Source organism: Erythrolamprus reginae, chromosome 3, assembly GCF_031021105.1.
Source record: "Erythrolamprus reginae isolate rEryReg1 chromosome 3, rEryReg1.hap1, whole genome shotgun sequence".
Classification (NCBI taxonomy): Eukaryota; Metazoa; Chordata; class Lepidosauria; order Squamata; family Dipsadidae; genus Erythrolamprus; species Erythrolamprus reginae.
In genome coordinates, this window is record NC_091952.1 from 120,302,662 (window position 1) to 120,329,228 (window position 26,567).

At 38.4% G+C, this 26,567-nt stretch overlaps 1 protein-coding gene across 3 annotated transcripts; it reads right to left on the bottom strand.

Annotated features, from left to right (window-relative positions):
• Positions 1-224: 224 nt before the first annotated feature.
• On the bottom strand, positions 225-15,665 carry F3 (coagulation factor III, tissue factor). 3 transcript variants are annotated; one of them, XM_070746517.1, is made up of 7 exons: positions 15,651-15,665; positions 15,124-15,285; positions 9,188-9,302; positions 7,317-7,504; positions 5,210-5,388; positions 4,151-4,310; positions 225-1,454 (listed from the first exon to the last, which is right to left on the bottom strand). In XM_070746517.1, the coding sequence occupies exons 2-7, from the start codon at positions 15,215-15,217 to the stop codon at positions 1,309-1,311; spliced, it is 882 nt and encodes a 293-aa protein (XP_070602618.1). In that variant the 5' UTR covers positions 15,218-15,285; positions 15,651-15,665; the 3' UTR covers positions 225-1,308. The 3 variants fall into 3 exon arrangements, with proteins under 3 accessions (XP_070602618.1, XP_070602617.1, XP_070602619.1); XM_070746516.1 differs by lacking the exon at positions 15,651-15,665 and adding an exon at positions 15,580-15,622; XM_070746518.1 differs by lacking the exon at positions 15,651-15,665 and having other exon boundaries at positions 15,124-15,622.
• Positions 15,666-26,567: the final 10,902 nt, after the last annotated feature.

Below are 26,567 nucleotides of genomic sequence, written 5' to 3' on the forward strand. Positions count from 1 at the left end.
ATTATTATTATTATTATTATTATTATTATTATTATTATTAATTAGATTTGTATGCCGCCCCTCTCCGTAGATTCCTCTAATTTCTCCTCTAATTTCTCAATGAATGTTCTGTTTAGCTGTCAACTTGACGAGTTTTAAAATGTACAATGACAAGCCCACGTTTAGCCAGCAAAAACATTTGATAATAAAAACCAACGAATGTCACAAATCAAGAAACGTACTTCTGTAGTCCCCATTTACCTTTATTACGTTAAATAAATAAATGCAATATATACAAATATACTTTCATTCATAACAATCATAAATAAGTTATTAAAGTACCACGATGAGCCTCAATTCACACCACCTGTATATTTACAGTTATAAAGAATTATTAAAAAGTTAAAATTTCTGTCTGTCCAGCAGTTAATTACCAATACATATTTAAAGTGCTAAGTTCTGGCAAGGACAGTCAAAAATACGTTACCAGCTGAAATAGCTGGCACACTTTTGATTAAAACGGAATAATTATTTAAGAGTTATTGCCAGATATCTGCCCAAGAAAGGCATTTCTGAAGCACTTCCATGGTCAGTTGTCAAGTTCAGATCAAGGGAATCTTGCCCTTTTTATCAGTTATTTTCTTGCAACATTTTCTAACGTTTAAGGGCAATTTGTACCATACATTTTATGCAAAATCAGACTGCTAAAAGCTCATTTGTATAGTATTATCACCGCTTAATGTACCCAGAACACCCAATATAAAAAGATGCTACCAAAAGTGCAATAAAAATGGTAACATAAATTGGATACAGATTATTTTAAAACCTGGAATAAATTTTATAATTGGATAGAGAGGAAAACCAAGACTAAAGGCTAGAAAATATGATGGAGAAGTTCTAAATCAATTCAAACTTAAACAGATATTGGAAAATTAATAGGGGGAAGAAGGGAATAATCAATATATATATTGAACAGACCGTCATGTACCTTTCTTATAACACATCTGTATCGTGTTATATTTTTATGTATACATTATGTTTTTAAAATGTATTATAAATAAAAAACTTTTTTAATAAAAAAAATGGTAACGTTTCATCATGTATGTCAGTTATTATATTTCAAACAGTTCTCATCATTTTAACAGTGAAGTTAAAACAGGAGTTTCAAATAGTGTTTTAAAATTGGTTTGTTTCACAGAAACCATAAATGTCCAGACAACAATTGTCAGTTATTATTGCTTCCAGAGAGAGCTCCTTTTTCCCCATGGCATCATTGCAGCATTAATGCATATCAAGCTTTTGGCTCAATCGGGGCTAAGTGTTTAGTCCTTACAAATTTGCAGGGATATAGTCTTTTTCTGACGATCTTCTCTTTGCTTTTTTACACTTGCATATCACCACGAATAAAATGATAAACAGAATGAGGAGTCCGACAGCAGCAGCTACTATTATGAGGATTTTGTCCAAATCAAGAGCTGGAAAGAAGACAAAGGCAAGAGTCAGTTAAATTAGAGGCATTCTTTGCATTTATCTGAACTTTGCCCTAACTGAAGCTATTCTACATTAATGAGGCCTTAAATGGTGTAATAAATCCAAAGCATTTCCTTTCAACTAGGAGAAAACATTCCAGAGGAACTGGCATCCTGACAAAGCTGATGTAGAAAAGTTAGTGGATCCAAAGAATAACCTTACCTTAAGAAACTAATGTAGGTGTTTAGACAAGAAGGGGCATGCATACGCGCATCATTGTGCCTACTGTCCCTGTCTTACGGTACTATTATCCTCATTTATCTGTACTTACTTTGCTTTTGTTTATATTTAGAACTATACCTGTTATCATGTACATGTTTGAAAAATAAATAAAATAAAATAAAATAAAATAAAATAAAATAAAATAAAATATATTTATTTATTTATTTATTTATTTATTTATTTATTTATTTATTTGATTTGATTTGATTTGATTTGATTTGATTTGATTTGATTTGATTTGATTTGTATGCCGCCCCTCTCCGCAGACTCGGGGCGGCTAACAACAGTAATAAAAACAGCATGTAAATCCAATACTAAAACAGCTAAAAAACCCTTATTTGTAAAACCAAACATACATACATACAAACAAACATACCATGCATAAATTGTAAAGGCCTAGGGGGAAAGAATATCTCAGTTCCCCCATGCCTGATGGCAGAGGTGGGTTTTAAGGAGCTTACAAAAGGCGAGGAGGGTGGGGGCAATTATAATCTCTGGGGGGAGTTGGTTCCAGAGGGCTGGGGCCGCCATAGAGAAGGCTCTTCCCCTGGGCCCCGCCAAATGACATTGTTTTGTTGACGGGACCCGGAGAAGACCCACTCTGTGCACCAGGCAAACCTGGAAACTGGTGCACCAGGCAAACCTGGACAAACGCCCCCCCTATATTACACCCTGAGATAGTTAGCTGCTCTGAACAGTCCTCATAGATCTGTGAACTTTCTGAATATGGAAATCTAAGAATTTCCTCAATTCTTAGAAAAAAATAGCTGGTGCAATCCATATGAAGCAACAAAATGAATAAATATTCAATTAATGCACATATATAATACATACCGGTATATATATATGTATATCAATATATATATAGTATTGATATATTGAATACATACATACACACACATATATATACATGTATCGAATATATATTCAATACCTATTGAATATATATCAATATACAGTTATCCCCCAGGTATCGCGACCCCGATCATTGCGAACGGGCTAAATCGCGATTTTTAAACCTGGAAGTCAAAACACCATCTGTGCATGCGCACCCTTTTTTTATGGCCACGCATGCGTAGATGGCGCCGGGCAGATCAGCTGCTGGGCGGCTTCCCTGGGTCTTCCCCCTCTTGCTGGCGGGAGGGCGAGCATTAGCGAGGAGTTTCCCCACCGCCCACGCAAACTCCTCGCTGCCGCTCGCCCGCCGTTTGCCCGCCCACGCCGTTCGCTCCCCCTCTTGCTGGCGGGAGGGTGAGAAGCCCCCCCCAGCACCCGCTCGCCCGCCCTTCGCCGCTCGCCCGCCCTTCGCCCGGCCACCCGCCCTTCGCTCGCTGCTCGCCCGGCCACCCGGGTTCGGGGGGGTGCTGGCAAGCCCCCCATGCCGGCGGCGACGTTTTAAAACAGCCGCGCCGCTTCCCAATGAGTCCCGAAGACAAACGCGGAAGTTCGCCTTTGACGTTTGTCTTTGGGACTCAGTTGCGAAGCCGCACGGCTGTTTTAAAACGTCGCCGCCGGCATGGGGGGCTTGCCAGCACCCCCCCGGACCCCCAACCCGGGTTTGGGGGGCTGCTAGGAAGCCCCCCATGCTGGCGGCGATGTTTTAAAACAGCCGCGCGGCTTCCCAATGAGTCCCGAAGACAAACGCGGAAGTTCGCCTTTGACGCCGCGCGGCTGTTTTAAAACGTCGCCGCTGGCATGGGGGGCTTGCCAGCACCCCCCCGGACCCCCAACCCGGGTTTGAGGGGCTGCTAGGAAGCCCCCCATGCCGGCGGCGATGTTTTAAAACAGCCACGCGGCTTCGCAACTGAGTCCCGAAGACAAACGTCAAAGGCGAACTTCCGCGTTTGTCTTCGGGACTCATTGGGAAGCCGCGCGGCTGTTTTAAAACGTCGCCGCCAGCATGGGGGTCTTCCTAGCAGCCCCCCAAACCCGGGTTGGGGGTCCGGGGGGTGCTGGCAAGCCCCCCATGGCGGCGGCGAGTTTTAAAACAGCCGCGCCGCTTCCCAGCTGAGTCCCCTTCCCAGGAACCCCAATCTTCGGCTCCTCGCTAGCGCTGCGGAAGTAAAAACACCATCTGCGCATGCCCAGATGGTGTTTTTACTTCCGCAGCGCTACTTCGCGAAAACCCGATCATTGCTAGGGGTCCTGGAACGGAACCCTCGCAATGATCGGGGGATCACTGTATTCAATATATCAATACTATATATATATTGATATACACATATATATATATATATATATATATATATACCAGTATGTATGTATGTATGTATGTATGTATGTATGTATGTATGTATGTATGTATGTATGTATTTATTTATTTATTTATTTATTTCATGACCATCTCTTGTGCAAGCTAAGAGGTCACAACTCTTTGTACACTTAATGGGAAATGTGTGTGAAATCAAATAATACATACCATCCAAGTCTTCCCTGTGAATACTGGTACATTTTGGACTGCTCATGTCACTTTTCTGGTGATACAAGCGGCTTGGAATACTAGCCTGAACGTAGAAACAATAGCTCTTTCCTTTATCCACACCAACTGTAAATAGATTGGTTTTTGACTTTGCTGATTTCTGAAAAGCAACAAAAATATTATTTAAAGAGTTATCTGCAGCTATTCCAGTTTTCCAACACTGCGAATTATAATAAACTACAAGAAGTCCTTGACTTATGAGGGTTCATTTAGTGACCATTCAAAGTTACAACAGCAATGAAAAAAGTGGCTTACGACTGTTTTTTATGTTTACAATTTTGGAACATCCCCATGTCATATGATCACAGTTCGGATGCCTGGCAACAGGTTCCTACTGTGTTTATGCAGTATCTCTGGGGTCGTGGGATCACCCATTGTAACTGTTCTGCCTGGCCTCTAGCCACCTAAGAACAAGGTATTAAATCTTGGGTGGTCAGAGGCCAGGCAGAACAGTAACCTTCTGACAAGCAAAGTCAATGGGAAAGTCAGATTTACTTAGCAGCCATGTTACTCATTTAACAACTGCAGTGATTTGTTTAATAATTGTGGCAAGAAAGGACATAAGATGAGACAAAGTTCACTTAACAAATGTCTCAGTAACAGAAATGTTGGGCTCAATTGCGGTCATACCACTTTTAATTATGCTGCAAACGTGGGAAACCTCCCAGAGTTAGCTTTCATGGGTTGTGCTGATATCATGCATCTAATAAACATGTTCTTTGAGGAATCTCCATGCCTCAGAGTTCTGCTTTCGATGGGCATGTTAGTCGGAATGCTTAGGAAACAAAAAATTGGGTTCAGTTGTGGTCACAAGTCAAAGACTAGCTGTAATTATGCTTTTTTTAATTTATTGTAACCACTCAACTTTATTGTTGGGAACCCCACTCTACAATTAAAAAATGTCAAACAGCACAGAACTATGTTTTACATTCAAATGAATTGTAAAAAGAAAGTGTTAATGCTGACTAGCACATGTTAAACGTTCTTAGAAATTCTCACCTTGCCTGTGCTCTGATCCTTCCAGTAGTATAACAGGTATTCCAGATCATTTTTGAATATGTCTCTGATAGTTTGGAAGGTATTATTAACTACATACGGCGTTAGTGGATCGACTACTTCCACTTTCAAAATGCCATCTTTTTGTTCAAAATGTGCTACCATTGGCGTTCCAAGCTCAGCTAGAAAAGAAGTATGACCAAGTTTTATTTTTTTTATATGATGTAGAAACAGTGCACAATAAATGTTATTGTTTTCAAAAGGTTCTTGTAATAGTTGGGCAAAGGTATTGGATAGAATAGGGAGGAACGAAAAAAAGGAACATCATTTTTTAAAACCAGCTGTCGTAAATTGGGGGAGGGAAATGCATTACAATTATTTATTTATTTATTTATGAGCACAGATTTATTTATTTATTTTGTTTAATTTACAATGTCTGTTATAAAAATATAGCATATGACTGACGCTGCATGAGATGTCTTTGCGGGCCTTTGAGTCAGTGTGGTGACTATCAAAACATGTCCCTTCAGTTTTCTTGGCAAAGTTTATCAGTAACGGTTTATAGCTAAGGCACCAGACTAGAAACTGAGAGACCATGAGTTATAGTAGCCCCCCGCCCCAATCCCTTAGGCACAATGTTGGTTGTGGGTGATTTTGGGCCAGTCACACTTTTTCAGCCCTAGGAAGAACGCAGTGGCATTCTCCATCAATATGTTACAATGAAATAAATGATTAAATCTAACTATCCCCTTTTTTCATTAAATGTTGGGAAAGTCATATGTTATACAGGTAGTTCTTGACTTATGACAGCTTAAACCAATGTGCAGTGAAGGGCTACCAAAATTTTTACTGCCACACTGTGGGCGTGGTTTATGTATTTTCTTTTAACATCTTTCAATGCAAATTGGGTGCTCTGGGGTGGAGCTCTATTTTTGCTACCCCACTGCACCCCACCCCCCATCCGGGCAGCAGCCCACCCCTGCCAATATGGTAATTAAGTGAGAGATCATGTGACTGGACATGATTTTACACTCGTTAAGGAATCTGACTTTCTCAAGACAAGACATTTCTTGTTGAGAACTGGCTAAGAAGGTCACAAATTGCAGGAGTACTGTTGCCAAGTGCCTGCCTGCCTGCCTACCTACCTACCTACCTACCTATCTATCTACCCACCTACCTACCTATTTACCTACCTTTCTACCTACCTACCTACCTACCTTTCCATCCATCCATCCATCTACCTTTCTACCTACCTACCTACCTTTCCATCTATCTATCTATCTATCTATCTATCTATCTATCTATCTATCTATCTATCTATCTATCTATCTATCTATCTATCTATCTTGTATAGGATAGTAGTAATTTGTATAAACATAGCATAAGTAAAAAGTAATGATAAAAGAGAACAATAGGATAGTAGGACAGGGACGGTAGGCACAGTGGTGCGCTTATGCACGCCCCTTGCAGACCTCTTAGAAACGGGGAGAGTCAACTGTAGACAGTCTAAGATTAAAGTCTGGGGGGTTGGGGGAAGAAACCACAGAGTCAGGTAGTGCATTCCAGGCATTGAGCACTCTATTGCTAGAGTTGTATATCCTCCAATCAAGTTTGGAGCGGTTTACATTTAGTTTGAATTTATTACGTGGTCACATATTGCTGCAATTGAAGGTGAAGTAGTCATTTACAGGAAGGACATTTAGGTATATGATTTTATGAACTACATTCAGATCAGATCGGAGGCGACGTAGTTGTAAATTGTCTAATCCCAGTATTTCAAGTCTGATGGAATAAGGTATTTTGTTGTAATGATGTAACTACAGGTGTGTGATGTGACAGTTGTAACTTTGAGGACAGTTGGTAAATCACTGTTTCCGGAGTTGTCATGACTTTGAACCATTGTGAAATGAATGGCTGTAAGACAAGGACTACCTCTATATAAAATATTCAGTCTCTCAAAACTAAATTACAAAACTAAACTATTAACATGAAGTAATGCCTCCCTACGAATCTTAAAAACACACTCCTTACAAGAAGTTATACCTAATCTCTTTTCTGTGTATAAATATATGAAAGATAATGGAATATATGTCATACTTATTGTACTTACTTTGTTTGTAAGGTACAAACTCCGGAGAAACTTCATATGGAGGTGTTTCAAAATTATCCTCATCATATGGTATTTCAGAATATATACGTGCTGTGTAACTATCTCTTAAATTTTGTATTATTACATTAGTAACATCACATTCAGTTTTGTCAGTATGAACGCATACTTTTTCCCGTCTTAAGTAATCCCTATAAAGATTAAGATCAAGAATGTAAATCAAGCATTTTATGCATATATGTGAAGAGTAAGACTGTTATAGATACATGCCTTGCAGTGGTCAGAAAAAAAAGGATATCTGGCCACATACATAACTTTCACTTTGATTCATATAGTCAAAATGCAAAATGTTACATGTTTTGAAGGTCAGCAGTAATCTTGCCCATGTTAGTGAGATAAACAGTCTAACTAGGAAAGCATGAAATGGCCTTTATGCCCATGAATATTTTGTGACTGCTACAATGAATAAGACACAACTGCTTTCACAGCAGACTTAGAAGTACAAAGAAATGCAATAATACAGGACGGGTAAAATTATGGATAATTTTAAAAAGTGAATGTGAGAAATAAAAAATACAAAACATACAATATGGAATTAACTAGCCTGCAAATAAATGGAGATAAAAGCTAAGTACATTAAAGGAATATAGTTAGAATCTCTATTATAGATAGATTCAATATTTATTCAAAGCACTGTCCAGCTGGTGTAGAAGTTAGTGATAAATTAACGGCTTGCCACACTATCTATATAAGGCCTGATGTTTATGGGAACTTGGGAGGGGTGATTTTCATGAGGGAACAGATGCAACCACAAAGCATTCTTTTGAGTGGTTAAAGGTCATCCTAGACCCACCCACCTGGGCGGAAGCGGACAAAGGGGGGGGACAGGTGGTTAAACCGATTAGCCTCTTGTGATTTCTCTCCAGTACAGGACACACTTTTTTTTCTTGAGTGGAGGCCACAGATGCAACCACAAAGCATTCTTTCAAGTGGTTCAAGGCCATCCTATATCCACCCACCTAGGAGGAAGTGAAGGAAGGACTTGCCAAGCACTTCCTTCTGAAACCCCAGATCATAGTTCTCGGAAAGGGGGGGGGAATACAAACAAACAAACAAACAAATAAATATTGTTTATTTCAATCTGGGGCTGGGCTCTATGTCTGTACAAGTGAAAGATAAAACAGAAGTCACCTTCTATAGGTTTGAAGCACCTGGCTGATTCAATACTTGAGGTGATACAATTCAATTTTACCCCTGAAATTGGAACAGTTCTAGGGGACATTTTATAAGAGGGGTGAAATAAAAAATTATCTAGGGGGACCTTTAAGAAAATTTAGATGAGAAAGTATCATATTTCTTCTTTCAACAATGTACACTTGTTACATGTTTTATGTAAGCAGGTATGCTTCAAATTACAACCAGTGGTGGGATTCAGTTTTTTTTATTACCAGTTATGTGGACGTGGCTTGGTGGGTGTGGCAGGGGAAGGATACTGTAAAATCTTCTTTCCTTCCCTACTTCAGAGGAAGGTTACTGCAAAATCCTGATTTCTTCCTGATCAGATGGGACTCGGGAGGCAGAGAATAGATGGGGCCGGGCCAGTCAGAGGTGGTAAATATCACCTCTCCAAACTACTCGAAATTTTTGCTACCGGTTCTCCAGAACCAGTCAGAACCTCCTAAATCTCACCCCTGATTAACCTTATATGAAATCACAATAATTATTTTACTGTATCAATAATGTCCAATATCCAGTTACATCATGGAGATGTTTTTTCATATATGTATTCTTGTTATTTCTCAAACTGTCCCATTACAACAGATAAAATACAAAGATTCCTAAAGAGAGGTGTGTTTTTCCAAACATTAACTTACCCATCTATTTCAACTGTATAAAGATAACCAACTGGCTTTGGATCCCAGTGGAGCAGAGTCTTAAAATTGATGGATGTCCAAGTTATATTTGCAGCTGTTTGCACTGCAGAGCTACCTGTTTGAAAATATATAGAAAGGAATATGACCTAGGGGTTTTCCCACATATTACAATATTCTGTGTGGACTGTTAAACAGTTTAAGGATCTCATAATATTAATAAAGACAATAATTTATTATATATTTTTTTAAATGTCTGATTGAAATTAGAATATAGGTCAAACCTTCCCAAGCTGATATCTTTCTAGTATGTTGGTCTACAACTTGCATGACTTCTCAGCAAACAAATCCATAGCGGCTAGATATTATTTTTTTAAAAATTTAATCCCACTATTATTGCTTTTACAAATAAATTAAGGTGGCATATATATAATACTCCCTCCTCCTCCTATTTTCTTCACAACAGCCCTGTGAGGTGGGTTGGGCTGCAAGTGTGATTGACCCAAAGCCTCTCAGATGGTTTTTATGCCTAAAGTAGAACTAGAACTCACCCTCCTGGTTGCTAGCCTGGTGCCTTAATCCAGTGTTTCCCAACCTTGGCAACTTGAAGATATTTGGACTTCAACTCCCAGAATTCCCCAGCTAGCAAATGCTGGCTGGGGAATTCTGGGAGTTGAAGTCCAGATATCTTCAAGCTGCCAAGGTTGGGAAACACTGCCTTAATCACTAGACCAAACTGGCTCTCATTGCAAAAATTGCAGGAATTTATAGTTCACATGGTTTAATTTGTGTTAATCCAAAATTTAACAACGAGATATATTTATTTCCTCATGCAATAGGGAGTCTCCTTGAACCAACCATTCAAGAAGGCTGAATCTGTATACTATGCATAAAGCAGTCTTCTATAATCAATAGATTGTAACTCATAATCTCCCCTAACTTGTCCATTGAGCTATAACCCGAAAACATGCAAAAAAACTACTTTTAGAGAAGATTTAGAATATCTAAGAGATTCTGCATTAGTACTGTTCTGACGAGCTCTCTGGTAGAATCCTCCAGAAAATTCACAGGTACAAATTTCAGACACACACATACATTTGAAAATTCAAAGCAATGTTCTTTATACCGAAAATTCAAATATACTAAGCACTCTTTTTGTATAGCAAAGAGCACTCATCTCCAAACAAACTGGTAATTTGTACAAGTCCCTTATCAGTTCTGAGATACTTAGCTTGCAGCTGTGAGGCAATTCACAGTCCTTCTTCCACAAAATGAAACACACTTTGCTCTGGTTTAGTTTCAAAGTGAGGAAAAATCAGCACACAAAGGTCGAAGTCAGCAATGCAGGCACAAAACACAACAATCAGATAATCCTCCACAATGGCCAAACCTACAGGCTGCTCTTTATAGCAGCCTCACTAATTACCACAGCCCCACCCAAACACAGGTGGCCTCATTTTCTTTGATAATAATCTCTCAGTTGTTGCTGCCTATGCATCGCTTTCCGCATGCCTGGCTGTATCATTAACTCTTGTTCCGAATCCAAGGAGGAGCTAGATAATTGATCTCCTTCTGAGCTGTCTGCCACACTCTCCTCCTCCCTGTCACTCATGTCTTCTTGGTCAGAGGAGCCTTCATCAGCAGATTTAACCGGGGGCAAAACAGGCCTGCAACATGTGGATGTCTCCCCCACATCCACAGTCCTTGGGGCAGGAGCTGGGCCAGAGCTAACCACAACAAGTACCAACACATTAGCTAGGTTCTTACATGTTTAATCCTGCATAAAAACTAAGCATGGTAATGGACACTCCACATTATGCACATATGTGGCACTGCTGCTATGTATATTGCGTTTGTTGCCTGGAATCTTCTGTCATCACCAGAAAACCCTCCATGGAATAGTTGATTATCTGTCTGATTATTTGAGAGACCACATATCTCCAATTACTTCCGCACATGCAGGCAGGGTGTGTGCAGTCCAGTCCCTTCACTTAAAGACTGCCATCTTGTGGGACCAAGGAAATATATATTATTTTTAAATTTAATTTATTTTATTTAGTTGGTTTGTCGAACATGTAAAAGGTAACAGGTATAAGTATAGACATAAGTATGAACGTAGTAACTGGGTACAAATGAATGGAGACAGTAGGACAGGGAAGGTAGGCACGCTGGGGCACTTATGCATGCCCCTTAACCATTTTTCTTTTAATTTGCACGCTGGCCAGAGTCTAACATAGTGAGCAAACATAACAAATTGAACAAATTGATCAGAATAGAATTTAATATGCTGAACCTGAACATCTAAACTTATATTATTTCCCAATGTGCTGAAGCGGTTCACCCAAGATGCTAATTCAATGTTTAGCTTCCTGTCATCCTCTACAAAGACTGTCTAGCCTCATGTAACCTTTAATTGTATATGAATCAAGACACTATAATTTTGTTTAGGCTAAGTGGGTTATCAGTTATGGTGGGCATGTGAAATTTCTATAGAAAAACTGGAAGTGGAATTTTTAGGACTATTAAATCTGCATTGCAAGGATCTGGATAGAGTGCTAGCAAAGAAGTGCAGAAATGTGGTATCTTTGGTGTTCTCTGAATTTGGCTGTTCACTTACAGATGTTTCTTTAGTGACTAGGTAACACAGTCAGTACAATTGAGTGGGAGGTTTGTTACCTGTTTACTATATAGGAGCTTTCTCTGCCAGTGTAAATGGTGCAAAGTTTTCTCCTTGGTAGTTCCTTGACTAGAGTATGCTTGATTGTTTGTCTGGTGTTAATGGTTGCTTATCTGGGTGTAGGTTTTTATTTTTATTTTATTTATTTGTTTGTTTTGTCAAGTACATATTGGAGGTAAAGGTATAATGATATTCATATACATGATAGTAGTAAAAAATAAAAGGAAACATTAGGACAGGGGACGGAAGGTACGCTGGTGCACTTATGCACGCCCCTCACTGACCTCTTAGGAAGTAGATAGTCTAAGGGTAAAGGTTAGGGGTTAGGAGGTGATACTACAGAATCTGGTAGTGAGTTCCATGCATCAACTACTTGCTTACTACAGTCGTATTTCCTGCAGTCCAGTTGCCAAAGAGGATGTGTACTGATCTTGTTTCTTCCTTATCTTTTTTTATTCCTTCTTTGAATATTGTGTAAAAGTAAAAGGTGAGAAGGAAACAAACCAGGGCACATCCTTTCCAGCAGCCTATACCCTGATAAGCAGGAATTAACACTACTAGACAAACAATAAAACCATAGTCAAGGGGCTACCAAGGAGAAAAGCACACACACTTATCCAACAATTGCAGGGCAAACTATAAACAGAGAGCAAACTCCACAGTGACTAGCATCAGTAAAGATATCTAGTCAAACAATGAAACCACCACACTCAATGGGGAAATAACAACTCCACAGGTATGTTCATGACTTGGAAAAAAGGGAAAGCTTTTTTTTCTAAAAATGCATACCGTAATCTCTCTCCTTAGGCTCCAGTGATGACTATCTTTATACTTGTTGCATTTATACAGTATATTCCTCATAGCTACACATTAGCCAGCTACATTATTGTATTATTGAACAGTTTGAAAAGTACCCTAAAGTTCCATTCCTTCTTTAGAAAACACGACTGCGCGACATTGTGACAAAACAGTCTTTGGCAGGCTTTATAGCTCTTTAGATTTTTTTTTTTTTGCTTCTTGGTATTATTAGATTAAATTATTCTTTTAAGGATTATCATTATAACAGATTTCCTACTGTATAATGTACTCAGAAGAAAATTATGTTTTAAATACAGGTTTTCAAAAATTTTCTGTAGTTGCGAATTTGCTGGCAGCATGTGCAGTGCATTTGTGTAATGGTCATAAATGTTTCTTATGAATCTTTACATGCATGTTAAAACATTCCAGGTGATTAACATGAATATGTGTGTTGCCATCTTATTTCTGTCCCACACGGTTTTTCAACCATACTGTACTGTAGTAAGTGTCTCTTCTCTTGTTAAACATGCAGTGCAAATGTGGCTAACACCTCTAATTATTTCCACATTAGTTTTAAATTCCAGTTAGTACCAAACTCCCATTCCACATTTGCATATTACACTTAATTGCATCAGGTGAGAATAAAGAAGCAACCCATTGACTCACAGAAACCAACTGTTATATATGAATACTATACGTCTCTGCTCTTATATTGAAGATTTACAGCCTAGCTTAAACACTGATTGGGAAGAAGTATTTCCTATCTGGAAAGAATGCAATTTCTACAAATTCATTAAAGTAGTCCAGCTTTTTTGCAGGTTTTCTCATGATGCTGCTTTAACCTACCTATTAACCTCAGTGCAACTGTTAAAGTATTTTTAATCAGGTACACAAGCCTAAAAAAGATCCGGTTGTTTTAAGGTAAGGGAGGTACATATTATGTTTATGTGAGGTTCAAAGCACTTCCAATCATTTTTATACCACAGATAGCTCTTCTGCTTATCTAATCAGCTCATAACACTTTTCTGGAATAGATCTATCCATATCCTGTTAATTTTAAATATTAAATTAAGAAACTGAATTGTTTCAATGTGCCACCGTGATACTAACACAGTATTTAAAAGAATATCAATATTGTACAATATTTATACACATACTTAATTGCTTTGAACACATTCTGGGTTTTTTTTTAAATTGTTAATAACAGATGATATATTTCTCACTAAACTTATCCTCACCTTGAAGCACGAGATGGGTGGCAAATAAACTTGATAAATAAAATACTTAATTGATATTCAGACTATATGGACTTGAATCGTGCCATTTTTCTATCTGCACTTGAACAATATACTCAGATTTGATTAGATAATACCTATTCTGAACAGAATATACTTCTTGAGCCTTTCGGGTATTTTCCATACTTCTTGAACCATCCCCCCACCCCACCACATGTCCAGGATGAGCAGCCAGCTCCATCTTACAGAAACTTGAAAGTTTCATTGCTTTTAACTTAGTCAGCTCAAATCCCTACAGCCAGCTCTTCTTAAACTTGAGACCCAATGTTACGCCGCAGTCCAAATGCAAGGATGACTTCTAGTCCATTTCTAACAATTATTTTATTGTTGTTGTTAAACAGAAAACTCAGTCAACTGAACATTGAAATATTATTATGATTGTTATTGTTATTTTTATTAGATATTATTATCATCATCGTAATAATTTCATGTTTTAATTTTTTTCATTTAAATAGTAATACACAGTAAACAAGATTTATATGCTGGATTTTGTTGTTGTTATTATTATTATTAATTGCAAAACCATGGGAAACGGTGAAGGAAACCATACAAGTAAAACAGAAACTGCCGATTCGGAAACATTGGCCACTACCAGGATCCAGGAGGAAAATCCAGCCTAACCCTTCCAGACAGATAGGAGGCCATGCAGAGATCAAGTCCAAAGGGAGGATGGAAAAAGGGGATTTAGGGCAGGGCTCACCAACTTTTCAGACCTCAGGGACCACTACATTATTTTTTTTTAAAATGGGTTTTTAAATTTTTAATTGAATTTTTAAAAACAAGCACAAAACACTAAACAGCAGCAACAACATTAAACTTTCAAATAATTGTTATTGAACCATTTTAAAAACAATAAACGTAAAATACAAAAAAAATAATAAAATAAAACACATACAAATCTACAAAGTATACATCTATCCCAAATCAAAACGCATAAAATTCCTAATTCTAAATCCCGCGGACCACTTTATTTTTTTTGAAAAAAAATAAAATAAAATAAAATAGTGCAACGTAAAAAAAAAAAAAAGAAAATATTTTTTTCCGCGGATCATCAAAATTTCCTCAGGGACCCCCAGCGGTCCAGGGCACCATCGGTTGAGGATGATGGAGGAGGAGAACGGAGGAAGGGAGCGCGCACCGTTCACTCGCTCGCTCGCTGCGTCACTCACCTGAGAAAAGCCGAGCGAACATCGCGCAGAGCAGCAAGGCTGGAGCGGCGGGCGCCCCCGTCGTGGGAAACCACTGCCGGCCCATCATCAGCATTCTTCCTCGAAGGCGGTTCGCGAAACAGAAAGCAGGGTTGCGTGAGCGCTCGTGTGTGTGTGTGTTGCCTGCGAGACGGAGACTTTCGTTAAAAAGTTGGCCGGCTCTTCCCTCTTTTATAGTATTCCTCCCCCTCCTCCCTCTCTTTCCCCCCTCCCGCCTCCGGAAACCCTCCGGACAGTCGGCGGGTGGCTGAGAGGCTCATTGAATCACTCAGGCGCTGGCTGTGTGTGTCATTCAGCACTCCCTCCCGCGAGCTGCCGCCGTGAGAGGAAAACCGCTCTCGCTCTCTCGCCAGAATCTGGGCCAGGTGAGCAGAGGCGGAAAAAGGGAGGACTGGCCTTCGCCTTCGGCCCAGGTACCTCAGGGTGGATATTAGCCCGCTTCGCAGGGACAAAAGAAAAGAAAAAGAGGCCGGTGAAGCTAGCCTTACGCTCGAAGGTTGCTTCCCACACCCTCGCTCCGCCCCGAGATGCGCGGGAACGAAAGGGCACCGACGGGCCAGCCGCGGCTCGCCGTCGCCGTCTGTAAGCGCATGGGGAGAGCTGGGCGACGGGAAAGTGGACAATGATGTCTCCCCCGCTCCCCATTAACGAAGTTTAGAGAAAAGAGACTTTTGTTGAAATCCAGGGTGGTGTGTGTTTGTGTGTGTGTGCAAGAACCATGAAGCCCCCTTGGCCTCAGTAGATCGGTTCTGAGGACGTGAGGCAGAATTGGAAGTAAAGATGAGTATGTATGTGTTTGTTTGTTTGTTTGTTTGTTTCTTTGTTTGTTTGTTCGTTTATTTATTAGATAAGGAGGAGTCGGAGCAGCTTACAACAAGGAAAACAATACAATGAATACAAATCCAATATTTTAAAACAGTTTTAAAACCCCTATATAAAAAACAATCATACAAACCATGCATAAACCTCAATAGTTAAGGGGTGTGCTAATTTTCCCAGGATGATGGGAGACATCCAAATGGAATTATATATACAGTACAGTATACTGTATATATAATAATGTGTGGGTGTGTATGTGTTACAATAACAAGGAAATAATAAGGTCGAAATAGATCTATACTGGGCTGCCTTCCTTTTCACTTATCAGCAATATATAGTTTGTGTACACAAACACACATACATGCACATACTGCTGAAAAAAAATAAAGGGAACAATTAACACAGGTAAATCAAACTTCTGTGAAATCAAACTGTCCACTTATGAAGCAACACTGATTGACAATCAATTTCACATGCTGTTGTGCACATTCAACTTTGAACAGAACAAAGTATTCAATGAGAATATTTCATTCATTCAGATCTAGGATGTGTTATTTGAGTGTTCCCTTTATTTTTTTGAGCAGTACACATACACGCCTGCCTGCCTGCCTGCCTGCCTGCCTGCCTGCCTGCCTGCCTGCCTGCCTGCCTGCCTGCCTGCCTGCCTGCCTGCCTGCCTGCCTGCCTGCCTGCCTGCCTGCCTGCCTGCCTATCTATCTATCTATCTATCTATCTATCTATCTATCTATCTATCTATCTATCTATCTATCTCCCTGTCAGTGCGACTTAAAAAACAAACAAACATATGAAATCAAATGTGTACCTTTGGGTTTCCATGTGGGTTTTTTTAGTAAAAGATTTAACAAATTAATAAGAGTTGGAAGGGTCCTTGCCAGTCACCTAGTCCAACCTTCGTGCCCAAGCAGATTCTCCTTAAGATGCTCCAGTTCACCACCTGGTTTTCTTGGGTGAGCTATAAACTTCAGTGCTTTGGTAAGAACTCCACTTGAAACTATTCTCAAGTCACAGATCGTGGAGAGATTAACCAAGTATAAATCTGACAAAGTTTATGAAGTTGAGGTCAGGTTAAAGAGAGAGGGGGGAGGAAGGCAGGATTGTCTGATATCCGCGTAGGGGTGATTTTTCAAATACTGTAACCTCAAGATGATTCAACTCGTCAGTTGCATGGGATCCAGATGTCGGCAGCGTTACTACTGAATCCTCAACACCACATAAAAATATAAGCAGATGTAACCTGTAATCTGATAGTTCTTTCAAGTGGATCCAATGTAGAAAAAAAATCACAGATTTTACAGGGACTCACAAAATATACCATCCGCAAAACATAGCAGGACCACCTTCTCTAAAATGCATAGTATTTGTGTGTTTGAGAGGTAAATTAGGACAAGTGTCAGATACTTTTTCACTTAGCTTCCCAGGAACTATTTGGATGCTGGAGAAAGTTGCACAGATTAAATTTATCTTTGAAATGTAGCTGCAGTAAAGACGGCATTTTGCTAAAGGCAGGGGGGAGAGGTAATATAAGAAAATCCTTAAAGTATTTTTCTTCCTTCCGCTACATTAATTACGATACTTCTGGGAAAAGAAAGGAGGGTAGAAGAACTTCTTGAGTGTGCTAATTACAAGGGTGAAAAAACAATGGGGTAATACTATATGTTTATACAGTATTATGGTATTTATCCAGCTACTTTCTTCTAACTGTAGATACATGAACCGCACTAATTTAAAACAAGACTGATCAGTCTACAGCTTAGTCTGTTTATACAAAACCTGTCAGCATGGTTAATTTATGGTCCAGTATGCTGTGTGAACAGTTGGGCTACTTTAGCAAATCCCATTTTGATTAATTGTGAATTAGCATCTTGTTTACATATAGCCCTGATTTGTATTTTCAAGATTTCATATTTCATTTATAGCAAATATTTTTTGCTTACCCTTATATATAATATAATCCAACTTCAATTTGAAGTCAGGAGTGGTGTAACAAGATAACACTAGTTTCCATTATAGGAATCCTGCATTCATATCTCTGTAAAATTTAATCTCTATCCCTCTCTTTCCCTCTCCCTCTCCCACTCTCTCTCTCCCCCTCCCTCCCTCCCTCCTTTGGTCTAAAGATGGAGAGAAGACCCTTCACATACTTGTGCAGACTGGAAGAGTGAACTAATACTGTACTGATTTCCTGAATACAAAACTTAAGAAAGACCACATCTGCTGGTGTTTGTTTGTTTTTTGCCTTATTGCTACTTTTGTATATGTGTGATACAAAAAAAAAGTTCAATATAATGATAATTATTAAACAGCTCCTATTTTGTATCCCCCCCCAACCCTGCAACTGCTATAGAATATAGGGCAAAGGTGTGGCTGCTTTAAAGAAGCGCGGAAAAGTGCTGTTTGCCCTCCCATGCTCCAAAGGACATGTCTAAAGTCGAATCTGAAGTGATGTATAGTTATAGTAACTATAATAAAGTAATTTATATTTTGACTCAAGCTTGACTTTCAGGGATACTTTTATATATATTGTGGCAATAAAATAATAATGATTTGCTATTTCCTTACTCCATGGCTTCTTGTGCATGGTTTTTGGTTGTTATGCTTGCTTTTGGATCATTTCCTAATGTGTCTCATGCAAATAATATTAGATCCAACCCTAGTTTACGTTTCTGAGAATGCATGTAATGCTAAACTGGTTCATGCTAGAGATTTTGTCACCGGGTGTTTAAATTCTATTGATAGATAATTGAGATAATTTCTGATGATGTTCTTTTACAAATATACATCTGGGTGGGGTAGCAAGAAAAGGAGAAAACATTCCATATATATACATATATGGAATAACATGTGGTTATGTTAATAAGGTAGCAGTTTTAGATATATCTGAACTGTGAAGATGTTCACGGGATCATGCAGTTCCATGTGCTTCCATAAATACTGGTTTAGGCAGCATTGTAAGAAAGATCTGCTTCGCAGATGGCAACATTATTGGCCATTCACTATTATTTTGTCTATGTCTGTGGCCTTTTCATCAAACATTTTTTGGGGAGGTCACTGTTGACACCTGCCAACTGCCTTGACTAGTCCCAGCAGTTTTATCGATAAGTTTTTTTGGAAAGTGGTTTGCCATTGCTTGCTTCCTAAGACACAGGGAGTGACTGGCTCAAAGACACCCATCTGATTTCGTGTCTAAGGAAGGATTAGAATTCATGGTCTCCCAGCGTCTAGCCCAGCGCTTTAAATGCTACAATGAAAAGACTGTGCAATTACTTTGTTTAAAAGGGGTTTAAAAAAAGACTGTTTTTGAAAATCAATTGATACTTCAGAAACAAGAAAAGAATGTTAAATGCTTTAATAATTTTTGATCCATGTGAATATGAAAACACTACAAGAAATCACTTTTCCCCTTGACTTTTCAACACAATCTTGACTGCAGAGGTCATTCTTGATATAAAAGCTACTACAGAACTGCAGAAAAAACAATTGCTCCCAACCTGCCTTCTATTGAGGAACTGTATACTGCACGAGTCAAAAAGAGGGTTGTGAAAATATTTACAGACATCTCACATCCTGGACACAAACTGCTTCAACTTCTATCCTCAAAACAGGGCTATAGAGCACTGTACACCAGAACAACTAGACACAATAACATTTTTTTCCTTGAATACCATTACTCTGCTAAACAAATAATTCCGTCAACACAGTCAAACTATTTTCTAAGTCTGCACTACTATTAATTTTATCATCCCCATCACCCACCTCCTTCCACTTATGACTGTATGACTAACTTTGTTGCTTGTATCCTTACATATTTACATTGACTGGTTCTTAATATGATTTCATGGCTTATTTGTACCTGGACTATCTTTAAGTGTTGTACTTTAGGATTCTAAGAGCCAGGGTAGCACTTCAGTTAGTTGAAGTGGCTACTTCAGCTAACTGCTCACTGTAGTTCAGCAGTTCAAATCTCACCACCACTGAGTCACAGTTGACTCAGCCTTCCATCCTTCCAAGGTGGACAAAATTAGGACCCAGGTTATTGGAGGCAATATGTTGATTTCGTAAACCACTTAGAGAGTGCTAAGGGACTACAATTTTTGTCATTTCCATCCACACCTTTCATGGGAAAGCATTACCTTGGGAAGCATTTATGAATCAAATTTGAAAGATACCAGCTTGGGGAATGTGGTTTAGAGAGATGACATACTGTACATCAGGCTGTTTCAAACTTGGGAATTCTGGGAGCTGAAATCCATACATTTTACAGTTGCCAAGTTTGAAAACACTGATGTACACCCATAGTGAAAAGGCTCAGCATTTCTCAAAATGTGGGTGGCACATTCAATAGAAAAATATGCTGAATGCAAAGCAAAATGAAAGTCCCAGAGTCTTACATTTCCAGCATATTGAGGATGAGTTTGGGAATGCTAGAAATGTAAGAAGGAAACTGGAACTTATTACCATTTATGGTGGACTCGCTCAAAGGCAAAAAAGTATTGGAGTAAAATCAGATTCTGGCTGATAGAGATAATAAAAAAGATATAGAGAGGGAGCTTGAATTATTTTTATTGGGCATAATTGACAAAACATATAAAAAGGAAATAAACTACCGATATTTGATTATACATATCACTACTATGGCTAGAATAACATATACGCAATTTTGGAAAAATGAGGCAACACCAAAAGACGAGCACATAATTAGAAAAATATTGGATTGCACTGAAATGGACCAATTACTGAGGAAAATAAGAGAAAAAGATGACACTGAATACCACTCAGCATGGAATAAATTAAATGAATGGCAGAAAGAAAGAAAGAAAGAAAGAAAGAGGGAGGGAAGGAAGGAGGGAGGGAGGGATTATAGAAGATGAACTAGAACTGTCAATACTTGAAAGAATAACATCAAATCTTTATGGACCATTGTATATAATAATGTAGAAGAAGAAAGAAGAGAGAAAGAGCAAGTAATTTATCAAAATGTAAATATACAGTATTTGTATAGGAAAAATATATTGGTGGATACAAAGTGAGAGGTACTTACTGTAAACATGGGGGGAATTGTACCCATGTATGTTGTCTGTTTTATTTATGTATGTGTTTTATATGTATATAAAAAAAAATTAAAGAGAGTTCTAGAATCTATTAGAAGCCTGACACCAGCTTTTATTCCTAAACATCCTATTTGAAAGGAGGATTCCTGGAACACACTTGGTTTCTACTCAAAGCTCTTAAGTTGATGCTTATTCTGCAGTGTGATTGATTATAGGTTGGAGAAGAAGGGCTTTGACTATTATCATTATGTGGTTGTGCAGGAGAGAGACTCCACAAAGCAAGCTGCAACATTTAAAGAAACTGATTTCTTTAAGGCACAGAAATATTGTTTTCTTTTCTCCCTCCTAACCGATGGAATGAGAATGATCGTGTTCAAAATGAAAGTCAGGTCTCAGAAAACATGCAAAAGCAAACAAATTGGTCTTTCCGTTAAAATATGGCTTTCAACTGTTTTATTTTATTATCTCCAGTAAAACAATAGGAACGCAGCTATAGAAGCTCTTAAAGGAAATATTATCTTGATCCCAAATCCAGTCTTTAGGGACTGGAAATCCATCAGATTTCTTGGAGGTATTGTGTTTGTTTGTTTTTTAAACTGTTGTTCAGCTACTGCAAACAATCCTTATGAAGATGATGTAATATATAATCTTAATTTATTACTTAATTTACATAACAATATGTGCATTTAAATATAAAATCTCAATCTAACATGTATTCTTTATTGACCTAGTGTGATTGGACACACAAGGAATTTGTCTTAGGTGTACATGCTCTAAGTGAACTTAAGGAGAAAAAAATACATTAATCAAGAATAAAAAGATACAACACTTAGTAATAGTCAAGGGTACTAATAAGCTATCAACTCGTACTAGGAAACAAAAGCAGTATACTGTAATTGAAAGATACAAACAACATGGTTATAGTCATAAGTGGGAAGAGATAAATACTAGTAAGGAAGAGAAGCATAATAGTAATACAGTCTTAGTAAATAGTTTACTAAGTGTTGAGGAAATTAGTTGTTTAGCAGAGTGATGGCATTGGGGGGGGAACTGTTCTTCTGTTGTGCAGTGCCCTATTGCATCATTTTGAGGGTAGACCTTGAAACAATTTATGTCCAGGATGTGAGGGGTCTGTAGATATTTTCACAGCCCTTTTTGACTTGTGCAATAAATAGATCCTCAATGGAAGACAGGTTGATAGCAATTGTTTTTTCTGCAATTCTAATTATCCATTGAAGTCTGTGTTTGTCTTGTTTGGTTAAAAGGAATCACTTAACATTTAATGGCCTTGCCTAATTTTCAATGCTCCAGATATCCTTGGCTTCAGCTCTCATTATTTCTATTCCACAATATCTGGAGAGCGTCACATCAAAGAAAGAGGCCACTACAATATAGGAAAAGTGAGGAACAAAAATGTTGGGGTAATTATATGAAGATTGTACAAGCTCCAATTTGGAAAAAGATTAGCTAATTACATTCCAGTTTCTGGAAAATGTGGGAGGAGAAAGGAAGAATGTAAAACCCTGGTTGTCTGCTGGAAACTCCTTTGAAGTGCTTCATGTTTGCTCTTGATCTGCTAGTTCAGCATATAGTTGTTGTAAGTTCCTTTAGTCAGTTCTTTGCAATCCACTAAGGGAGCATAATATGTAAATTATTTTTTATTGGCATTTACTGTTAGTCACGTCCTGATCAAGCATTATACAATTTCAATGTAATTCCAATTAAGGTAATTTAATTTAGGTTGAATTTCATTTTGTTATTAATGGGTCTGTGCAAAGATCCCAATTCAAATATCAAAATGTGATTTGCAGCAAAGATTGGCACCTGTCATGAGTACCTTAAAGTAATTGATGTTTGATCCCAGGAAAAGGTGTTCCCATTAGGTGCTATGTGTGCATTCCATGAATGTTCAATCTGGATCTCCAAAAGTCTCTATTAGCTCAATATTTGCACAGTATTTCCTACTTTGCTTCATCAGTCTGGCTAGTAAATTGTTTCAATGCACTAAAATTTAAATTATAACTTTTTATTTTGCAAATCCACAAGCAGCTTTTCAACTTTTGCAACAGCTAATGGAACACTTCCCTAGAACAAAAATGATCTCACACAGTTTTTTAACTTTTGTATCCTGCCTAACATGCCCTGGATTTTTGGGGTTCTCTGGAAAGTTAGGGGCTCTTTAAGGGTTCTGTTTTTTAGCAGACAGAATATATGTGTTCTTGGGGGACAACTCTCTATCCAATCTAATGAATGCGTAGCTGCTATTCTGTTGTAAATACCATACATTTAAAAAAACTATCTTTGCTACAAGTTAGAGAGAAAGAGAGATTTCAACTATGTACTGTTTTCACCAGACTTGAAATGCTGGCAGACTGAGCAGATAAAATAGGTTGCATAAGAAAAACAGATTCTAATGCAGCATTGTGTAGTTTCTCAAAAATATGATTTTTGGAGGAAATTTTCAAGTACTGTTAAATAGCTTTATGAGTAAGGATCTATTTTGAATAAGAATAGGGTCCTTTGAATGATTGCAAAAATTGATGAGTTTCCTGATATTTCAGCAAGCAGGAACTTGTCAGTTATAGCCAAACCAGAAGTAATAGGAATACAGCTAAAGCAGAACTGTAGGTCAAAGGGAAGACTTTGTATGCAAGAATTCTCATTGCAAAATTACGCAATTTTACTTCTTTAGCTGAGGAAAACAGAAATGATTAGTGTTATGCTTTCACCTTCTTTATTCCTCTGAGTTGATATTTAAATTACAAAATTTCAATTTTACAATTCCATTGGTTAAAAACAATTTGACACAAATAATTTAGTTTTTCTTTGGAACCATGGCTTCCATGTTTTCTTGTTTGTTAAATGTCATAAAGAAGGCATTACATGGCAATTACATGAATGGTTCCAGAAAATAATAAAGTATAGAGAAGCTGAATGAGGACTTGCATATTGTCATTCATACCCTGGTTATGCATAAAAAGCATTTGGAAGCTACAACTGGTCCAGAATACAGTGATGGCCCATGTAACACTGCTGTTGTGTGAACTTCATTGGTTGCCAGTCTGCTTCTAGGTCCAATTCAAAGACTTTTGAAGTCCTTTATGGCATGGGTCTAGAATAGAATAGAATAGAATAGAATAGAATAGAATAGAATAGAATTCTTTATTGGCCAAGTGTGATTGGATACACAAGGTATTTATCTTGGTGCATATGTTCTCAGTGTACATAAAAGAAAAGATACATTTGTCAAGAGTCTGCCTGGAAATCCATCTTACTCCAATGGGATTAGCCCGTCCCTCTTGTTCCAATGGAAGAAGCAGGGGTGGGCTACTGCCTGGATGGGGGGGGAACGCAATGGGGTAGCGAAAATGGAGCTCCACCCAAAAACACCCAATTTGCACTGAAAGGGCATCCTGCATAAGCCACACCCACAGCGTGGTAGTAAAAATTTTGGTAGCCCATCACTGGGAAGAAGCCTATATTGGATTGTATCTACCCAAGAATTTCAGCTGGGAGAATCCAGCAGAAGAACCTTTCCTGTGGTGGCCCCCATCCTTTGGATTATTTTCCCATTGCAGGTGAGCTCGGTGCTCACATTCCCATTGCAGGTGAGCTCGGTGCTCACATTCCTAGCCTTATGGAAGGACCTTAAAGTCTGGCTCTACCAACTGACCTGGGATGCTTTATGCTGGAGGTAGCTGACAGGATAGAGAGAAGATCCCTACCCCTATCTTGCCTATCTTCCTGTTTTTTTCCCCTTTATTTAAGCTTTCTAAACTTTTAATCATTTTGTATTTTCTTTTTTTAAAATCTTTATTATTTTTTTTAAGCTGCCCAAAGTTCCTGCAACATTGAAGTGGGAGCAGGGGCGGGTTCTTCCTATCTGCATATCGGTGTGCTGCACACGCATTGCAATTTTTTGCACTACATTTGTGTGCGTGCATCCCCTCGCCCTATTTTGCTTCCGTGCATGCACAGAAACAAAAAATTGCAAAAAACACAGCGGACGAGTGTCCCTTGTGCGATTTTGCTTCTGCGCAGGCATAGAAGCAACCCCCCAAAAACATTAGTTAAAAAATGGCGCCATGCACAGATTGACAAAGACAGCACCAGAGTTGTGTGCAAATTGCACAATCGGCGGGCCACTACTGCACTACTGCAGCAGAGCACAACGGTAGAAATCCACCCCTGGGTAATAGGCATATAAGTTCAATACATTATTAAATAGATCTAGATTGTATTATTTGGTTTAAGTGTACAGCTCTGAGCTTATTAGATCTTGGTCCAATCCTAGGTAGCATTCACCATGGAGACACTGGTGGATACTGTCAGACATTTAAATCATTGCAGTCTGACAAAGTTAATTCAGTTGTTTTGGATTTTGGCTTAAGAACAATGCATGAATCTAGCCCCTGTAGTTTAATATGATGCACACATAAAATAATTGCGGTTTAGATCACAAAACTGATTTAAAATCTTGGCTTAATACTTGTGAGTTCTGTCTGTACCAGGGCATAACTAACACAGGAGCTGTGACAGCGTTGAACATTTATTCTTAAATCCTGCTTCTAATCCAGAGCTAACAGTCTTCTATATCCTGTTGAATGCAGAGAATATTAAAATAAGTGATAAATAGCATGCACAATTATATGTAGGAGATTCCACTTATTACGTAATGCCCTTTCCTTCCCCAATTTTCTGCTACTAGAATGTGCTGAACTCTAGATAGTAAGAAGATATACTAGTATCACAGATCATTTATCTCTTGGGATGATGAGCAGTAGGATGCTATCTTATTTTCTGCAGGCATTTAATTATGGGAATAAAGTATACAAATTAAATACAGTATTGTTATTATTAGTATACAGTATTCCTAAGAAGTCAGTAAGGGGCATGTGTGCCTTCCGTCCCGTCTTATTGTTTCTTTATATTTTATTTGTATTGTTTTTACTAGCATCATATCTTTTAATATTATTATTTCTAATGTTTTTCTAATCTTTTATCTCTTTACTGGTGTCATGTACATAAATACTGTTATATCTTCACATCCTTCCATTATGTACTAGACAAAACAAAATAAATAAAATAAAACATTATGAATATAAGAATAACTGTTTATATTATGCCCACGTTCCCACGTAACCCTTACTTATGTGTATTGGATTATAGCCAGTGATGGGCTACCAAAATTTTTACTACCAAACTGTGGGCGTGGCATATACATTTTGTTTCAACATCTTTCAGTGCAAATTGGGTGCTCTGGGGTGGAGCTCTCTTTTCGTTACCCCACTGCGTTCCCCCCCCATCCGGGCAGTAACCCACCCCTGATTATCTACTATATAAAGTGTATGTACACACATGCATGCACAGCTCTTCTAAAATTATACACGTTCAACCTTATTTACTGCAATAGGAAAAACATACCCAGAGTCCAGAAGGGGGGGAAAAAGGGGGGGGGAATCAAATTTTTGCTACCGGTACTGTGTACCTGACCAAAATTTTGCTATTGGTACTGCG